Source organism: Melospiza georgiana, chromosome 1 (assembly GCF_028018845.1).
Source record: "Melospiza georgiana isolate bMelGeo1 chromosome 1, bMelGeo1.pri, whole genome shotgun sequence".
Lineage (NCBI taxonomy): Eukaryota > Metazoa > Chordata > Aves > Passeriformes > Passerellidae > Melospiza > Melospiza georgiana.
In genome coordinates this window covers 21,984,802-22,001,359 of record NC_080430.1, presented here as the reverse complement: position 1 = coordinate 22,001,359, position 16,558 = coordinate 21,984,802, and the positions used below count along the sequence as shown (strand labels likewise).

The following is a 16,558-nucleotide window of genomic DNA, read 5'->3' as shown; positions in this document are numbered from 1 at the left end:
TAAAAACTAAAGTCAATTCATCAAATGCAAAATCTATTTAAAAGCATTACATCACAGATTATGATTCTATGCAATGAGGCTGTCACTAGCCCAAGCTCTAACTGCTCAAAGAGAAAGACAAAACTCCTCTGCACTTCTCACAGCACACCACTGTGGTGGCAATAGCACCTCTGAAACACCAGGTCTTGGCTTGCTTCTCTCTGTTCAGGACAGGAACCATTTGCTTAATTTCACACACTAAGGCAGAACTACCAACTCACTTTAACAACAAGTGACATGCAAATTAAAATTAAATTAGAAAGCACGCACAAATTAAAACAGAAGCAGGCTCTCACTTTTGAAGGTTGTTGAATTTTAATTTCCTGGGAGTCAGATGCAGAATCTGATTTGGTGCCTCCAGAATTTGGTTTCTCCTTTTTTCTCTTCTGCTTCTTTTTCTTCTTCTTCGCTCCCAAATCCCCTCCAGGACTTCTGCCAGAGATGCAAAGAATGTGCAATAAGAAAAATCAATACCACTGAGCCTTAAATTTTAAAAAAAGTTAAATATGGAAAAGCCAGCATTTTGATATGAAAAATCTAGCAGCTCTTTGAATGTAAAGAAAAAGCAGTGGAAAAAAAGCAAGGAAGGGGGGAACTGAGAGCATTGACGAAAAACTTCCTGCAAGTGCTGTCTAATTTGTTTTATACGCTGACACTAGCACAACCAGGCATTTTGACATATTCATGTCAAATTGTGACACTATATAGAAACCAGTGCTCTTCTCCAGACTTTTACCCAGCATAAAAACAAAAGGACCAAATTCAACAGTTCGGAGGAACACAAGAAAGTATGTGAACAGAGGAAAGTAACCTCCTTGGAAACTTAGTAACTATTAGTGCCCCAACACTTTTTCTCCTTCATGCTCCACCACAAAACACATCTGAATTTGAGAAGAATCCAGATAAACATTCTGTTTTCCAGAAATTTTGTTCCTAACTTAAGCTGCAATGAAAGTCTTGCTGAAATCCCAGCAAGAGACAACATAAAGCTAACCAAATATTTGTGCTTTAAAACAATAAGCACAATGAGGTCAACTTTAATTTAAAAGCCCCATCAACAAAGTAAAAATTGCACTTGAGGATTCTGATATATTTTGACTATTGATAACTTAAATTATTCTTAAAGGGGATTTTTATTAAAAAAACAATCAAGATATAGAATCAAGATTAGATCAGAATTTGCAAAGTGTGGGATGTGTTAGCAACTCTCAGACAAAATGAAAATACAGAGGCAATGAGTCAACACTAAGCTGTCTTCAAGAGGCTAATCTCTCAGCAAAGCCATATGCACATAATGGAACTGAAGACAGATATCAGAGTTTGGGGGGCTTGGGTGTTTTTCACTGGAAAAGAAAAAAAGTCAATGCAACAAACAATTGTTTCTTTTAATCCTGGAGGGGGAAAAGACCCCATGTATCATACTGACAAACAACAAGAAAGAAAACTCAGAAGAACATAACTGAAGTTATTACGATCAACGTATTTGCAAGGGATATATTATTTGCTGTAACATGCTCACTTTCAAGATTATGATGACAAGTCTTAGCATCTATACCTTGCCTGAGCTGGTATTGTCAAGTAAACACCCTCCCTCCAGTTGGGAGGCCCAAAGCCTGCAATTAAGCAAACAATGCAACTTAGCCAAGACTGATTTTTGTGAGATCCTTCCTGTACTTTAGAATAGTCTGTAGTGAAAGATCAATCTCAAGAAGTTCATAACATTCAAGGTTACACCGGGTTATGCTCCCAGAATGAAAGTGTTGTAAATGCCGCAGCCTCTAGAACAGGACCAAGCTGCTACTCAATGGACAACAGCAGAGCACACCAAACACACTGGAGAGGTAAGAGAATTTGAAGCATTTACTAGAAGGCTGCAGAAACAAAAGATGGACTTGTGTAAGTGATGCAGGGAGACAATCTTTTGCTGCAGAATAAGCACATTGCCAGATCACCTACATGAATCCACAATGAATCACGATTTCATTGAATCACAGCACTCAGGCTGGAAAACTCCTTTAAGATCATTGAGCCCAGCATTAACCCAAGTCCACCACTAAACCATATCTATCCCTCAGTGCCACATCTACACGTTTTCAATACTCCCCAGGATGGTGACTCAGCCACTTCCCTGGGGAACCTTTAGTTACCAATACTCAACAATCCCTTTGGTGAAGAGATTTTTCAGCACATTCAATCTAAATCTCCCCGGATCCAAGTTAAGGCCATTTTCTTTTGTCCTGTCATTTGTTACCTGGGAGAAGAGGCAGACCCTCACTTGGCTAAAACCTTCTTTCAGGGAGTGGAAGAGTAGTAAGATCCCCCCTGAACCTCCTTTGCTTCGGGTTAAACAACACCACTTCCCTCAGCCACTCCCCACAGGAGTTATTCTTCAGCCTCTTCACCAGCTTTGCTGCCTTTCTCTGGATATGCTCCAGCTCTAGTTTTGAGGCCAGGGAAGGGCTCCAAGCAGATTCAAGGTGTGGCTTCACCAGTCCAAGTACAAGGGTATGATCACTGTCCTGGTGCTGCTGGCCACACTGTCTGACACAAGCCAGGGTGCCATTGCCTTCCTTGGCCACCTGGGCAGCACAGTGTCGACTCATTTAAAAGAATAAAATGCAAATCTATCTGGAGGCCTGTATATGGAGCTGACATTTTGTACAGAATTTAAACACAGAATAAATACAAAACAGCAAAAGCTCACACATGTGTACAAGGCCTAGGACTTCACCACCTCTATCTGGCAAAACTGAGATAAAAATACCAGGGGAAGTGATTTCACCTTTGCTGAGATTCATTTAAGGAAGGATTTCTTTTCCTTTCTGCAACTGTCCACAAACTTGTCTTTCTCTGTAACACCTCACATATAGCAAACAAATGATGCCTCTGTGTCTCTGAGCTGGCCCCCAAGGGTTTCTGTGCTGAACACCAGGCTATTTGGAGTTTCAGCAAACTCTGCTCTTAACAAACACCCTGAGCAGGCACCGAGCCCCAAACTGCAGCAGTGCAGCTCACTTGTCTTCTTGTCTTTCAGGATGATCCAGTGTCACATACACCACAGGGGAATTCTGCTCACTAGGATTACCTGAGGGTCAATGTTTTATTTAGTTTGGTGAAATAATGAACAATTGAGCTAAAAAAAAAGCTTGGCAGCCATGGAGAAAAATCAGCTTTGCCAAGCTTTACTAATGTTATCCCCAGTCAAACCGTACTTTTACCAGGACAATCGTAGTTTGTACTTTGACCAATTCAAGAACTTTTTCATTTAGAAATGTATAGTCTTCAGCAGGGAAAGAAGGAAGACAGAAGTAAACTGCTGTAAAATATATGTGGCATTTAAAACTACATTACTAGTTTTTAATTGGTTTTTTTTAATCTTCCAAAATCCCAGTCCTTGGTTTATGACCTTCAGGTTTAAATCTTTCACACTGTCTGGTGCAAAATAAATACTGGTATCTTTGTCTGACAGGTTATCCAGGGATCATTCTGAGCAGTTATTTATGCAGTCTCCTGCTTGGGTCAGTTTATTTTTTACTGTTACAGTCCACACAAGGTAAAAAGAGGATTTAAATAGAGTTCTACTCATCCTACTATTTAGACACGCCTGCAACCCAGATATTTGGCAGCAGGCAGCACACAGAAACTTCTACTCAGTAAACAGGTTTGTCCAACACAAATTATAACCAGAGATACCAAGCAAATCAGGGCAGAAGCAGAACAAAAACACCTCAGGATTTGTTGTCCTTCTCAGGCTCTGCCTTGAAAAGAACAGAAAGGCTCTAAAACTGGGAGTGAGAATGGCTGGGAAGGGAGGAACTTCGTTGTTCAACTTGTAGCAATTATGCTGAACTTGACAGCACAAAGGATATGCAAAGGTAACACTGAAACCAAGGGCTCCTATTAAAAGCTTTCCTCTGACATTCTTGTGTGCTGACTAAGATCTGAATTTTCCTCTGTCTGGTCAGATACATCTATATGATGACACGCTGAATTATATCTCACACTTAGAAGCTGGGAGGAAAAAAGTTTCCCATTTTTATGAAAGTTGACCTTTAAGCGTGAAATCTCTTTTTCCAAACTACCCTGCACCTGTAAAATGACACAACTCCGAGCTCAGGTCCTATGTGGGAAGCAGAAAAACAATGCAGAGCTCAGGGTGCTGCCATGACAAGTTGGCAGGTCAGGAAACCTGACCTTTTCACACATCAGATCAACACATCTGCCCCAGTGCAGCCTGCCACACAGACCACAACAGATTATACAAAGAAAACCATTCAGTGTTAGACTGCTGGAAGTATTGACTTTGTCAGTCTAGTGGAGACAAACTTATACCAGGAGAACTTTAATGACAGGAGGGCAAGTCTGTACACTGAGGTTCAGCTATATGTAAGCACAGGCACAGTCTAAGATATTTTTAACTGCACCCACAATGACAATTTTGTCAGTCTGATGAATAAGAAAAAGGTGAGGCCAGCACAAAAGTGACATGCAAATCAAAATTCAGTTGAGCCAGGAAAAGGATCAAAAGACCTTATTCTCCCCCAGAATGACTTAACCTTGCCCCAGAAACAGGCTGTGGATAGGACTCAGAGATAGTGACTTAGGCCTACAGATTGATGATTTTGTCTGCAAGTCACAAATGCAAGCCCATGATCCCACCCACATACCTTTCCACTTATGTACACACATCTGGTGTTTTGCATAGATGTGGGAAAAAATACTTTTTCTTCTCCCTGCATGTGGTGGTGTTTTGGTTGGATTGGGTTTTTCTAAACTGAAAAATGGGAATACTTAGTGCATTTGGGAAGAAGTGTGGCAAGGGTGGAGGAACTTACTTTATGAGGCTCAGAGCAAATCCATAGAAAAGCCAAGACAGAAAAATCCAGAGGAGCATGACATGGTGGTTAAACTGTTTTGGTTCCCTTGGTTTGAGATTATCACTGACTAATTGTCACCATTATTTTAATTTCCTTTTTGAACACTAAGTTCTGCTTTAGCAGAAAGAGACTTTTGTAATGTCAACATCTGTTTTATGTTACACAGAATGGTAATTTTAAGTTAGCAATTTCTCAAATATAAAACCAAACATGTACTTCAGATGTTTATTTTTAAACTGCAAAGGCCTGTGTGGGGTTCTTGCCTTCACAGTACTTCTCTCTCTGTGAGTTAAGTGAAGCTGCAAAGCTGCATTTCTGAAGATGTTACACAGATCTTTTTGATCACAAAAATCAGGTCGCATGTATATGGCTAAGACTTCAAAAATTTTAATGCAGTATTGTTTATACTAGGGCTGTCATTGGTTCATAAAGAAAATGGAGGCCTAGGTGCAAAGAGCTTTCTCATTGCTGTGAAAAACCACCACTCCAAAGACAGTATAGAAAGGTCTTGACCAGAAGGGTCTATGCCCTTCAAATTCCACTTGCTAACAAACTGTCCTTACAAAGAATCTCTCTGCATGAAGATTTCATTTGTATACATTTCAATACTTGAGAATGCAAGGTTTTTAGCATGAAAACAATAGCATGAAAGCATGCAATACCTGAAACCCTAACCCAAGAGTATTCCTCAGATCTGCATGTTTCCTCTGCCTCACCCTTCAAGTCTGTGATCTGTACTCCGAGCTGTAAAACCCACCTGCTAAAACCAAGCATGCTTCCACAACCCTAAAAATACTTGCTTCTTTTTTAAATCTAGAAGTAGTATTCATTATAAAGTTGGCCTTTTTAAGCAATAATTATAGGGGTATACTACGAAAACATTCAAAGCAAATAATTTGTGAGGACTGGGGGAGTTGTTTAAAGGTCATACCTTTTTCTCATGTGTTTACTAAATGTTTTGTGCCCAAGGCCTTTCTGGCAGTGAGCATAAGGAGCTATTTAAAATGTGAGAGACCTTATAAGGCTGGACTTAGCAGGGTGGATCCAGGTGCAACATTTTTTTCTACATATACAGTAACAAAGATATTTTGTAAATCACACTTTATTACAACACAGAACAAATACAGCATAATGCGTCTAGCAGGAGCAAACTACAGAACAGGAAAACAGCAATGAGTCACACAACATACATAATCCTGCCTCTAAAAAACAGGAGCAGAATCAGAGGACAAAGACATTTTCACAGTTGAGAGCTACAAAATGGTTATTTTCTGCTGCACTCATTCAGTGCTCAAGCACAAAAACCCCTGCAAATTTAAAACAAAGCAAAACAGAAAAGTCATATGGATCTAAAAATCACGTTTTCCTGTGGGCAAGATTCTAAGGACTTATTTTCAAATGTCAAGAAACATCTTGAAAATAACTTAAATTACATGGCAATCCAGTAGAGACTGACACACAATATTCTGCCTCTTTCTAAAAAAGTGCAGGTTAAAATAGAATGATATTAAATACTGATGAGCACTAATGGAGACCACACAGAATGCAGCAAGTCAGTTGACACAGTCATAGTCTCAAGTAGTTGGACTGCTCATAAATTGCTGGAGTATATAAAACCTAATCTAAAAACTTGAAGCAAACTTTAAAGTTACCTCAAGAATTAATACACAACGACAGGGAGAAAACAGGGAATAATTAATTAGGCTCCTATTACTATAGGTTAATCTCTCAGATCAAGAGTAGATCTTGCATGCTCCACTGTGGGATTTTTCCTTTCATCTGCTGGAATTCATTTGAGTATTTCAGCCTCCAGACAAAGAGCAGCAAACAAGATTTTTCAAAGATTACAGGAAAATAAAGCAATCCAAGAGTCAATATGAGACTTCATGCAGCAGATACTAATACTTAAGAGGCTTTTTCTACTGGAATGATCTACCACTACGTTAACTAAACTTACTAAAAAACATTCATTAAAATACATCTGGGATATTCAACAGAGACAAGTTTTGGGTAGAAGACGATACAGGCTACAGCTGGTGTCCCTTAGAGAGCAGTGAGACACGTGTTGGAGTAGAGCAGCAAGCTGTGACTCAGAGCACACCGAAGTGCAATTCTTTGTTCCCTGGTCGCTCCTTACGCACTGCACTCGCTGTCACAGCAGCCCCAGCACAGCCACACACAGAGCTACGCTGCAGAGGGACGCTACAGCCCGGGCATGCACACAGACAGACAGACAGACAGACAGGAGAGGAAACTGAAGTAGGAACGCAACCAAAATGAATTCTGAACAGGCATCACCTGAATCAAACCTGAATCTGGCTATCATTACATGAATCACTACCTGAATCATTACCTGGCTATTAAACAATCCCAACTAGGATGCCAGGTCGGTTCCTGTGAAGAACAATAAATAACAACTCTCTGCTCTTAGGACTTTAGTTTCACGTATTTGGGAATCACCAACTGTGACATACTTACTGAAGCAAATGTAATAAAAGCCCCCAAATAACAAAACACTATTTTGTCACTTTTAATATCCCAGATTTATATTACTGTAATTATTTCTAACACGATTATTTTAGTGTGTGCCATTAACTCAATGACAGAGCAGCAAGCATCAAAGTTTTCCCCCTTCTGCCTTCTAGACAAGTCAGCCTTCCAAAGTCCCTTAGATTTCTCCTGCCACATTTAAGATTGTTGTCAACCAAATCCTAGAAGCAGAAGACACAAACAGAGTACATCCTCAAACATCAGTAACCTACAGAAAGCTCTCAAGCAGATCAATCACAAATTCACGAGGAAGATATTTGTGTAGCACTGTATAGATTAACCCAGTTCTATTTTAGGTTACTCCAGCCACTCCTGGCTGCGACAACAAAGCGCCTTCTCTGCAATCACGTTTTCAACCCCTCAAAAAAGAGAAAAAATAAATTAAATAAAGCCGACTTTGGAAACATATTCCTCCCACTCCCCTGCCCCAAAAGCCTTCAGAGCAAGCTAGAACCTGGGCACCTCGTGCCTGAACGCAGTGATACCGCAGCCAGCCCAGCAGCGGTCGGGTGGCAGGGGCCGCAGCGAGGCTGGTGCCTCTCCCATCAGCTCCCCAGGCAACCGAAACACCGCCTGATCCTCAGCGTGGGAAGATCTGAGACGCGAGATTAGCGAAGAAGGAACTACAACCAGACAACAGCGTCTGCCCCGGCTACTGCCCTGCCAAAACACGCGCTCTGCTCTCCACAGCGTGCGGATGTGGAGGTAACATCTCTGGAGGACAATGGGTGAGGAGGAGTGTCCGCAGGACAGGCTGGCACGGGCGCGGAGCGCAGCGCGGCCGCAGCGAGCGGGCGGCGGCTGTGGGCGCGGAGGGGCGCGGGACGGCCCGCGGGAGCCGCTCAGCCGGAACCACCGGGAGACACGGCGGCATGTCCCCGCTGCAGGGGACTTCCTGACGGACAGAAACACGCAGAAACGCCCCCAAGCCCTAAAAGCGCCAACAACAAGGCAGGATTTACCCTCGCTTATACGGCGCGATTTCAAGGCCGGTGTCCGGCGGGTAAGTGCCAGCCCCGCCGCCCCCTCACCTCGGGCCGGGCCGGGCCCAGGCTCCCGCCTCTCCCTTTGCGGGCAGAAGGGTGCGGGGCTCCGGGCCGGGCGGCAGGGCCGTTCCACGCCCGCATGCTGCGGCGGGAGGCGGCCCGGGCTGGGGCCGCTCGGCGGCCCGGCGCAGGCGCCGCGGATGAGCCGGGCCGGGCCAGGCCGGGCCGCGCAGGCCGCCCGCCAGCGGGCAGGAGCGCCCAGCACACCCGCGCCAACGAGGGACCGCGCCGGGCATCAGGGGAGCCCGGCCCGGGCACCTCCAGCCCGGCCTCTGCCGCGGCGGGGGACACGGAGCTGCCTCCCCGAGCCACGCGCGCTCCCCAAGCGCTCCCCTACCCCTTGGCGTGCTCGGTCTCCTCCTCATTGTCGCCGTCTATGCCGCAGGTGTCCTGGTCATCCAGCTCCAGGCTCTGCTGGCTGGCCGCGGACTCGCTGTCCTCCGCCATCACGGGGGAAGGAGGGAGGGAAGGGGCGGGGGAGCCTGTGAAAGAACCGGGGCGCACGGGCAGACGCGGTCCGGAGCAGCTCCCTCTAGCTGCGGTCCTTCCCCGCGCCAAAGCCGGGGAACGAGGAGGCGGCGGCCGCCGGGGCTGCCCGGCCGCTCCCGCCACCCCGCAGGGACCGGGGCGGGGCCGGGCGGGGAGCGCTGCATGCCCTGCCCTGCCCTGCCTTGCCCAGCCCGGCCCTGCCGAGCCCGGGACACTCGGACCGTACGCTCCCGGGCCCAGCCCCGCACTGGCCCCCTCATGCCGGCATCCGCGCTGCTTCGCCGGCCCTCTGCGGCCTGGGGATCCCGTCCGTGGCGCTGCCCCAGAGCCGCGGGAGAGCCGAGCGCAGCCCCGGCGGGTCCGGCCCCGGAGCCCCTGGGGCTGGGCCTGCAGCGCCGGGCCTCGGCAGCGCGTCCTGCCGGCTTCGCGCGTTTCCTCCTCACACCATAAACACTCGGACGCCCGAGTTATTTTCATAGGTCTCCTTAGAGCTTTAGTAGTGACTTTTGGTGTGCTGCTAGAGGTAGACAAAATACCCAGCTGCTTGTGGCAACAAATTGGAAGAAAGGAAGAGAGAAAAGCAAATAAATTACTTCAGATCTAGCTGTGCCTTGCTGCTCCCACTAATGCCAGCCACCAAAGAACAGAGCAGTGTCTAGGGGACCCACCACACCACCATCAATCTCAGCTTTCTGGCTCTTTCCCCATTTTACCTTCCAGGTTCTGTCTCTCCCCAGTTCTCCATAAGAGAGGCAGTCAAGGTTCTGTCATAGCTACACAAAATTAACCTGTGTCTACAGTTCAGAGATGCTTTGAGCCACCTCAGATGCATGTATGAGCATAGGTCCAGATGCACAAATGGACTTTGTCATTGCTGTGTTTAACTTTTTCCTAGCTGACTCCCAGAGGAAACTCCAGGACTCAAAATGAAGCTCTATGAACAAAATTTGCTGCTGGTGGAGGCTGCTGAGGCCACCAGGGCAATTCCAGCACTATGGCTGGTGGGCACTCACAGCACTTGCTCTTTTCCCAAAGCCTTTTGTATTTCTACAAGCTCCATTCTAGAAAATTTGGAATTGAATGGTAATGATTTATCCCAGGAAAACAAATAAAGAGCAACTTGTGTTAAGTATTTGAACTGTCATGATTTCCAGGGGCATATCAAGCTTTCTGAATGAGATCTAGAATTTCTGAGTGCTTGGTTTGGCAGTGCTGCCAAACACCACACAAGAATAGGGTGCATCAGTTGTAATTTCTCCTTATCTTTGCACGCATGAAAGCAGTGTAATGTGAGGAAGCTATTGCTTCTGCCCTATTTAAGGTTTGATCTGGATTGCTTTTTTTCCTTTTTGATTTGAAGTGACATCATATTTTGCTCTGTCGTGTCTTGCAGGTGACATGTCAAGTAAAAGATCTTGCTGCCCTAACAGAAGAAGGCTAAATGTCCTTCCATCTGAGCACTAGCCTGGGGCCACCCTTCGTCCCACTGCACTTGGTCCTTTACAACTTGTGAGTTGCCACAAGAATTTGTGATTCAAATGCATGAAATAGAATCTGTAATTTACACTTGGCCAAGTATGACCTCCCAGTGTCAAGCCCATTGCTATAGTTTAGAGGGAAATGTTTCTATCATATCACTCCACTTTGAAATGATCTTTAGGAGTAAACCTTCATTCAGTTGTAATGTGTAGGAGAGAAAGGAAATCTCAAAAAAAAAGGCACAGTACCCAATAGTTTTCAATAACGAAAAGCAACTGTAAAGTTTTCCTGTAGCCTGGAGAGAAGTTAATCCAGTGATTATGAATTATTTTTTCCCCTCACAATAATGTGAAAGAGGAAGTGAAGAACAGTAGGTCAATGACTAAAGAGCTGTATTGAATCACTGAGTTGGAGAAGCTGTAAATTTCACTGTCTTCTTTCCTTTATCGCAATTTTCCTCACTTCATTGAGACAAATGGAGTAGAAGAGGCCTAGATCCTGACTGTTCTTGCATTTCATATTGTCACTTAAAGAGGCAGTATGAATTTCTCCCAGCAAGCTGCCCTGTTAGGCATTCTCCTGGAAGGGGGACTGTAGCTGCACAGTGGCTGCTATTCTGTACTTTGTAGCATGTGTGAAGTGCAGAGTAACCTTAAGCACAGTGCAGTTGATATCCTGAGATTATTATCCAGGTTTGACCATTGCAGGGTCAAAGCACAGCACTGGATTGTGCTTTGCATTTCATGAAAATGTAACTTTTGCTTTTACCACATGTAGAGAAGTTCACCAAAAGTGACAGTTAAGCACCTGTCCTGCACTGTGGATTTCTGAGGTAGCTTTGCATTTCTGAAATTATGAGACATATTCCCAGAGCATTTAAATTCACTCTGCAGACACTGCTCGGCAGTTACACTACTTGATAGATGCTGGATATCACATGTGTAGTTGTCTTCTGAAAATAGAGCAGCAAGGTGAAAAAATGTATCTTTGAATTTCCTGACCCCAGATGCTCAGCCACAGAGAGTTACTGGAGGATGAAACATCAGGACAGGCAGCAGCAAACGTGGCACCTGCAGTGCCCAAAAAGGCTCCCTGTGGGCATCTGTACTTCCAACATCTCTGCTGTTCATGTGGGTATATGCAGGAACCCCCAAAATGCTGCATGCCAGTACTGCAGACACAACCCACAGACGCACACCAGCCTAAGCAGACCATCACAAACCATCAGAAATGTTTAAACTTAAACAGGTAAAGAGCTTGTGTTTGTAAAGTGCAAACTTACTGGTTTTAATTGATTAAAAAGACCTCTTCCTAGATGTACAAGTAAGATAAAAGCAAAAGCCTTTTATTTTATGAAGATTGAAAAGAAGAAAGCACAGTCATTTTGCACAAAAGCTGAAAAATTATTCACAAAGGAAAATAGACTTCCTTTGCAGGAGATACACTTCACTTAATACTAAATGGCATATCATGAAACCAATTAAAATATTTGCAGCACGTCATGAAGTATTCATCAGTTGGTATTTTCATGGGTCTCCTTAGAGGTTTAGTAGTGACTTTTGGTGTGCTGCTAGATGCAGACAAAATACCCAGCTATGACAACAAATTGGAAGTAACTAAGAGAGAAAAGCAAATCTTCAGATCTAGCTGTGCCTTGCTGCTCCCACTAATGCCAGCCACCAAAGAACAGAGCAGTGTCTAAGGGACCCACCATCAATCTCAGCTTTCTGGCTCTCTCCCCATTCTGCCTTCCAGCTTCTGTCTCTCCCCAGTTCTCCGTAAGAGAGGCAGTCCAGGTTCTGTCATAGCTACACAAAATTAACCTGTGTCTACAGTTCAGAGATGCTTTGAGCCACCTCAGATGCATGTGTGAGCATAGGTCCAGATACACAAATGCATTTTGTCATTGCTGTGTTTAACTTTTCCCTAGCTGACTCCCAGAGGAAACTCCAGGACTCAAAAGGAAACCCTACAAGCATTCAAATACTTTGGGCATCTTTGTGGCCCACGTGAGCTCACAAGAACCCCAGGACACTGAGGGAGGAGCCATCTCTGCTTGGCAGTAAGAAATACTGGGGAATGGGAAGCCTTAATTCCCAGTGCAGGGACTGATGAACCATCAGGTCAGACTCTGCAGTACATGGGCAGGGTTGTACCATGCTTCTCCTTGCTCTTCTGTGACTGAATAAAGCCAGCCAGGCATAGATATTGTTTCTCTCAAGCAGCCAGGCATAACCCAGACTTGTTTACCTGCCTAGCAACACATTAACTACATCCCAGTGAGCTGGTGATATATAATCCAGCATTCAGGCTATTGGCATCACCTGATTAGTCTATGTGTTTTGATTATTAAACACTGCAGAAGAAAAGTATCTAAAATTTTCTTGCAGTCATAGGACTGCTCCTACCTTTACACACCACATTGAAATATTCATGGCATTTATAATTTTAAATGGATTTGGATTGCAAGTAACAACTTGGTGTAAACATTTTTAATCTTGTAAATTGGAAGCAAAATGGGTCCAATTTGAAAATTAGCTATTATTTTAGTGTTTCACCTATTTTTCTAATTAACATTAAAAAAAGTTATGGAGTAAACAAATATATTTAGACTTTGGTTCATTCAAGTGTCTACTACTACTACCTCACATTGTTTTTCTAATTGGCTGCACTTTATGGTGAAAACTTAAATACTATCTTCTTCAATTCTGAATGAGAGGCAAGTGTAAAAGAATAAGATTGAAAATAAACAGAAAAAATGCACCAAAACACTCTGCATAGTTGTTACAGTTAACAACAGCAGAAGTAGAAATGGTTAGGGAAGGAAATGAGCTTGTGATCCCACATGTTGCACACCTGTATCCATGTGAGATCACAGCTCTGATCTTTATGGTTTGTCTCACCCACTGCAGCTCTTTCCAGCCCCGCTGCATACCCTGCTTGGGGAACTTGCCTGTTGTCACAGCCTGCTTGCTGATGGCCTGTATTGCCTGCAGTGCTCAGAGTGGGGACAAGCATTCTCAAAGCATCCCATTCTTTCTGCTGCACTCTCCTTCAGCTTTTTAAAATTCCATTTTCAAATGCAGCTCATACTTTATCTCTTCTATTTTACAGCTTACCTTTGCACAGAACTTCTCCATGCTGGTGTCTGCATCGGAAAGGGCTGTGGGCTGTGCAGCACTGAAGAGGGTTAGGCATTCACATGCATAGTGAAAACAAATCAGAGCATTAAAAAAGTGTATGATAAATACAAACTTTTTACTTAAAGATATGAGTGATAAGGATAGAAAGACTGTTATTGCTAGTAGAGATTTTAATTCTCCAAACCATCTGTTTTTGATGATTGTTGGAAGCAGGATACAAGACTTACATCAAACACAGGTTCAAACTGGTTCCAGCACTGCTCAGTTCCTCAGATCCTAGGGTCTCTAGCTCCAAAAAGTAAAAAAACCCTAATAATAAGAGCAACAATTAAATAATTATTACAAATATTATTTTGCCTTTTTATGTCTATTTTTATTCTGAGACCTTTCTCAAACTATGTATATGAATGAGAATTAGTGGTGACAGATTTTTTGATAGAGACAGTGATGACACAGGTACTGCAGGAGCCCTGACTGATACTCAGCAATTACTTCTGCCCATCCAATCTCCAAATCAATCCAATTTACTCCCATCAGCTCTGCAATCAGTTCTCCCACTAGCCTTTTACACTTCTCCCTATCAATGTGCCTGCTGTTTCTCTCTCTTTGAAAGGAGGTTTTATTTCCTTCATTCTGAATGAAGAGAGAGCTAGATACATGAATTATTCTTTATCTCTTGACCATTTCAATAGTTTTCTCAAAACGTATGTTTTTAGTTTTCTTTTTGTCTGTTTCAGACAGTTCTTTACCCGCAAACACAAAAGAACTCTTTCCTGTGACAGATGTGCCTTGTGGGTGGTTAGAAACAGATGAACATCATGGTTCAGGATGCACACCTATGGCATGGAGAATTACACTGAATTAAGAAGTGTCTCATAGACATAGTGTCTTCCCTATGAAGACCATGGAAAATCAGACTTCATTATAATTCTTCAATTTCTATGCAGAGTTTTTTTAGATTTTATGGTAAGATTTTACCCTTCAGAATTTTACAACTTTGTGCAAAAGAAAAGACTCTGTGAAGTGTGCAACAACTGCAGAGTAACTTACTTAAAATATAGATACTAGACAAGCTTTAATTACAAAATTTATACATCAGGTCTAGGCTAGAAGGCAAGTGTGAATAAATCTCTTGGAAGTTGGAGGTACAGCAGAAACTCAGCATCAGCATGGTTTTGACCCTGCAATGTCAGACTACAAGGACAATTAAGTTAATTATCCAAGCCTTTATGGGCTCTTATGCCAGTTTTTCCAGTCAGTCTGGGCGAGCAACCCTCACTTGGCCATTGCTTGATGTTGAAATGCTGGAACTGGTATTTAAGCCAGCTTTTGTATCAAGTGCACTTATATACATCCATGTGAAGGTGTATCCATGCACATGTGCGTGCACACACACTTATCTAAGTGTACTTTCAAGGATTTCAAGGAATGAAAGACCAATCCATCTGTCAAGACAAATACACTTCTCACTGGGGGAACCTGGCTATGATGTTTTGCTTCTCTCATTTGTATTTTATTAATTAATGCAGGGTTGCAAGGTGTTAAATAAAAGTTAGAGCAAATAGCATAGATACAAAGAAAGCTTGCCCTCACCAACAACTGAAAGTAGCTTCACTGACAAGTCTGATCTTAGGGTGTCACATTGTATGTCCCATTGATGTGTGGCCTCACAGCATGGTACAAAACTGAAAGCAGAATCAGGGAGTTGGGTTTATAGAAGGGGCATTCCTTGAAGAGAGAGGAGACAAAAGCCAAGGCCTATAGCTTCTCTCATCTCCAGGCTTTTTGATCTTCCTACAACCACTAAATCAACAAAACCCTTTAAAAAACAGTGCTTGTAACAGGACCCACTTTAAATAAATTCTTTCTGTTTTGATGCCCAACCTCTCTTGCAACAGGACCAGTGGTTCCTTTGAAAGTGGGATTTCTCATCTCACGGCATTATTTTAAGCACCATTTCATCCCTTTATAATACAAAACTGTCAGGAGCATTCCTCTGTTTGGCTTATGGAGGAGTCTGTCTTTCTAGTCATGTGAACACAAAGTCCTTCTCTACAGAATTACAAAAATAACCTGTAAACAAGTATTTCATTTGTACCTCCCTGTTGTCATCACATTTTCCTTCCCCGTGCCTGTAAGTTTCTAAGGCAGAATAACTATTTAATGATCAAACAAACTAACTGGCACTGTTCCTTCCTAGGAGAAAAGCACATCAATAAAACAAGCAATACTTCAGTTAAGTGGTAATAGACCAGGTGCCACAGTTTGCAAAGTAATTACCTGTGGATACCAGAGGATTACAGCTGAAAAGAACTAGACACCCTTTCTGTTATTACTGATAAATAGAAGATGGTACCTGGTCTCAATTTAACAGCTGGAATTACATGAGTAAATGTAATAAAAAATACTACTCTCTTCTGAAAATTGCACTTGACAGCTGCCTATTTGTTCATCTGAAGCTCCAATTCCAATTGTTTTACAGCATGGAAATGAAAATAGCACATATGATGAAAATACAGTGTATGTATGTACCTATCATGGCATATGATATTGCATAATATTATATATATTATAAATTATGTATATATATACACACACACACACACACACATACATACATACACATAGTAAGGTTAGCATTATGAAGCATTAGTGTTGAACCTGCCAGTTTTTCTGTCTGTTAGCAGAGGAACAGGAAAGAATAATTGAGTTGCTCCTATTTTCCTCAGTTTAGGAAACAGTAGTTAAATTTGGTTTTATTTTATTTTGTTCTAAACCCAAGGTGCTATTCACAAGGCAGAATACAGAGCCATCAGTGATGATGAATTTTGATTTGAATGGAGATGTCATAAGCTGGATACTCCCCCAGCAAAGGGGCTGGACAAGGTCTCTCAGCTGACAGGATCTGTGCACTTGCACTGACAGCAGGCCCAGG

The 16,558-nt window shown here is 43.1% G+C and overlaps 1 protein-coding gene and 1 long non-coding RNA gene across 2 annotated transcripts in view; one reads left to right on the top strand and one right to left on the bottom strand.

Moving 5' to 3' along the window:
* NMT2 (N-myristoyltransferase 2) overlaps positions 1–8,997 on the bottom strand; it is a 36,969-nt gene extending 27,972 nt beyond the window's left edge. The window contains exons 1-2 of the mRNA XM_058032959.1: positions 8,850–8,997; positions 336–471 (exon numbers count right to left, since the gene is read on the bottom strand). Coding sequence (XP_057888942.1) covers positions 336–471; positions 8,850–8,959 — 246 coding nt within the window. The 5' untranslated portion in view covers positions 8,960–8,997. The remainder of the gene's footprint in view (positions 1–335; positions 472–8,849) is intronic.
* Positions 8,376–16,117, top strand: LOC131088725 (uncharacterized). Its single transcript, XR_009115158.1, has 3 exons — positions 8,376–8,469; positions 10,395–10,510; positions 12,411–16,117. It is a non-coding gene; the product is annotated as an uncharacterized LOC131088725 (long non-coding RNA).
* Positions 16,118–16,558: the final 441 nt, after the last annotated feature.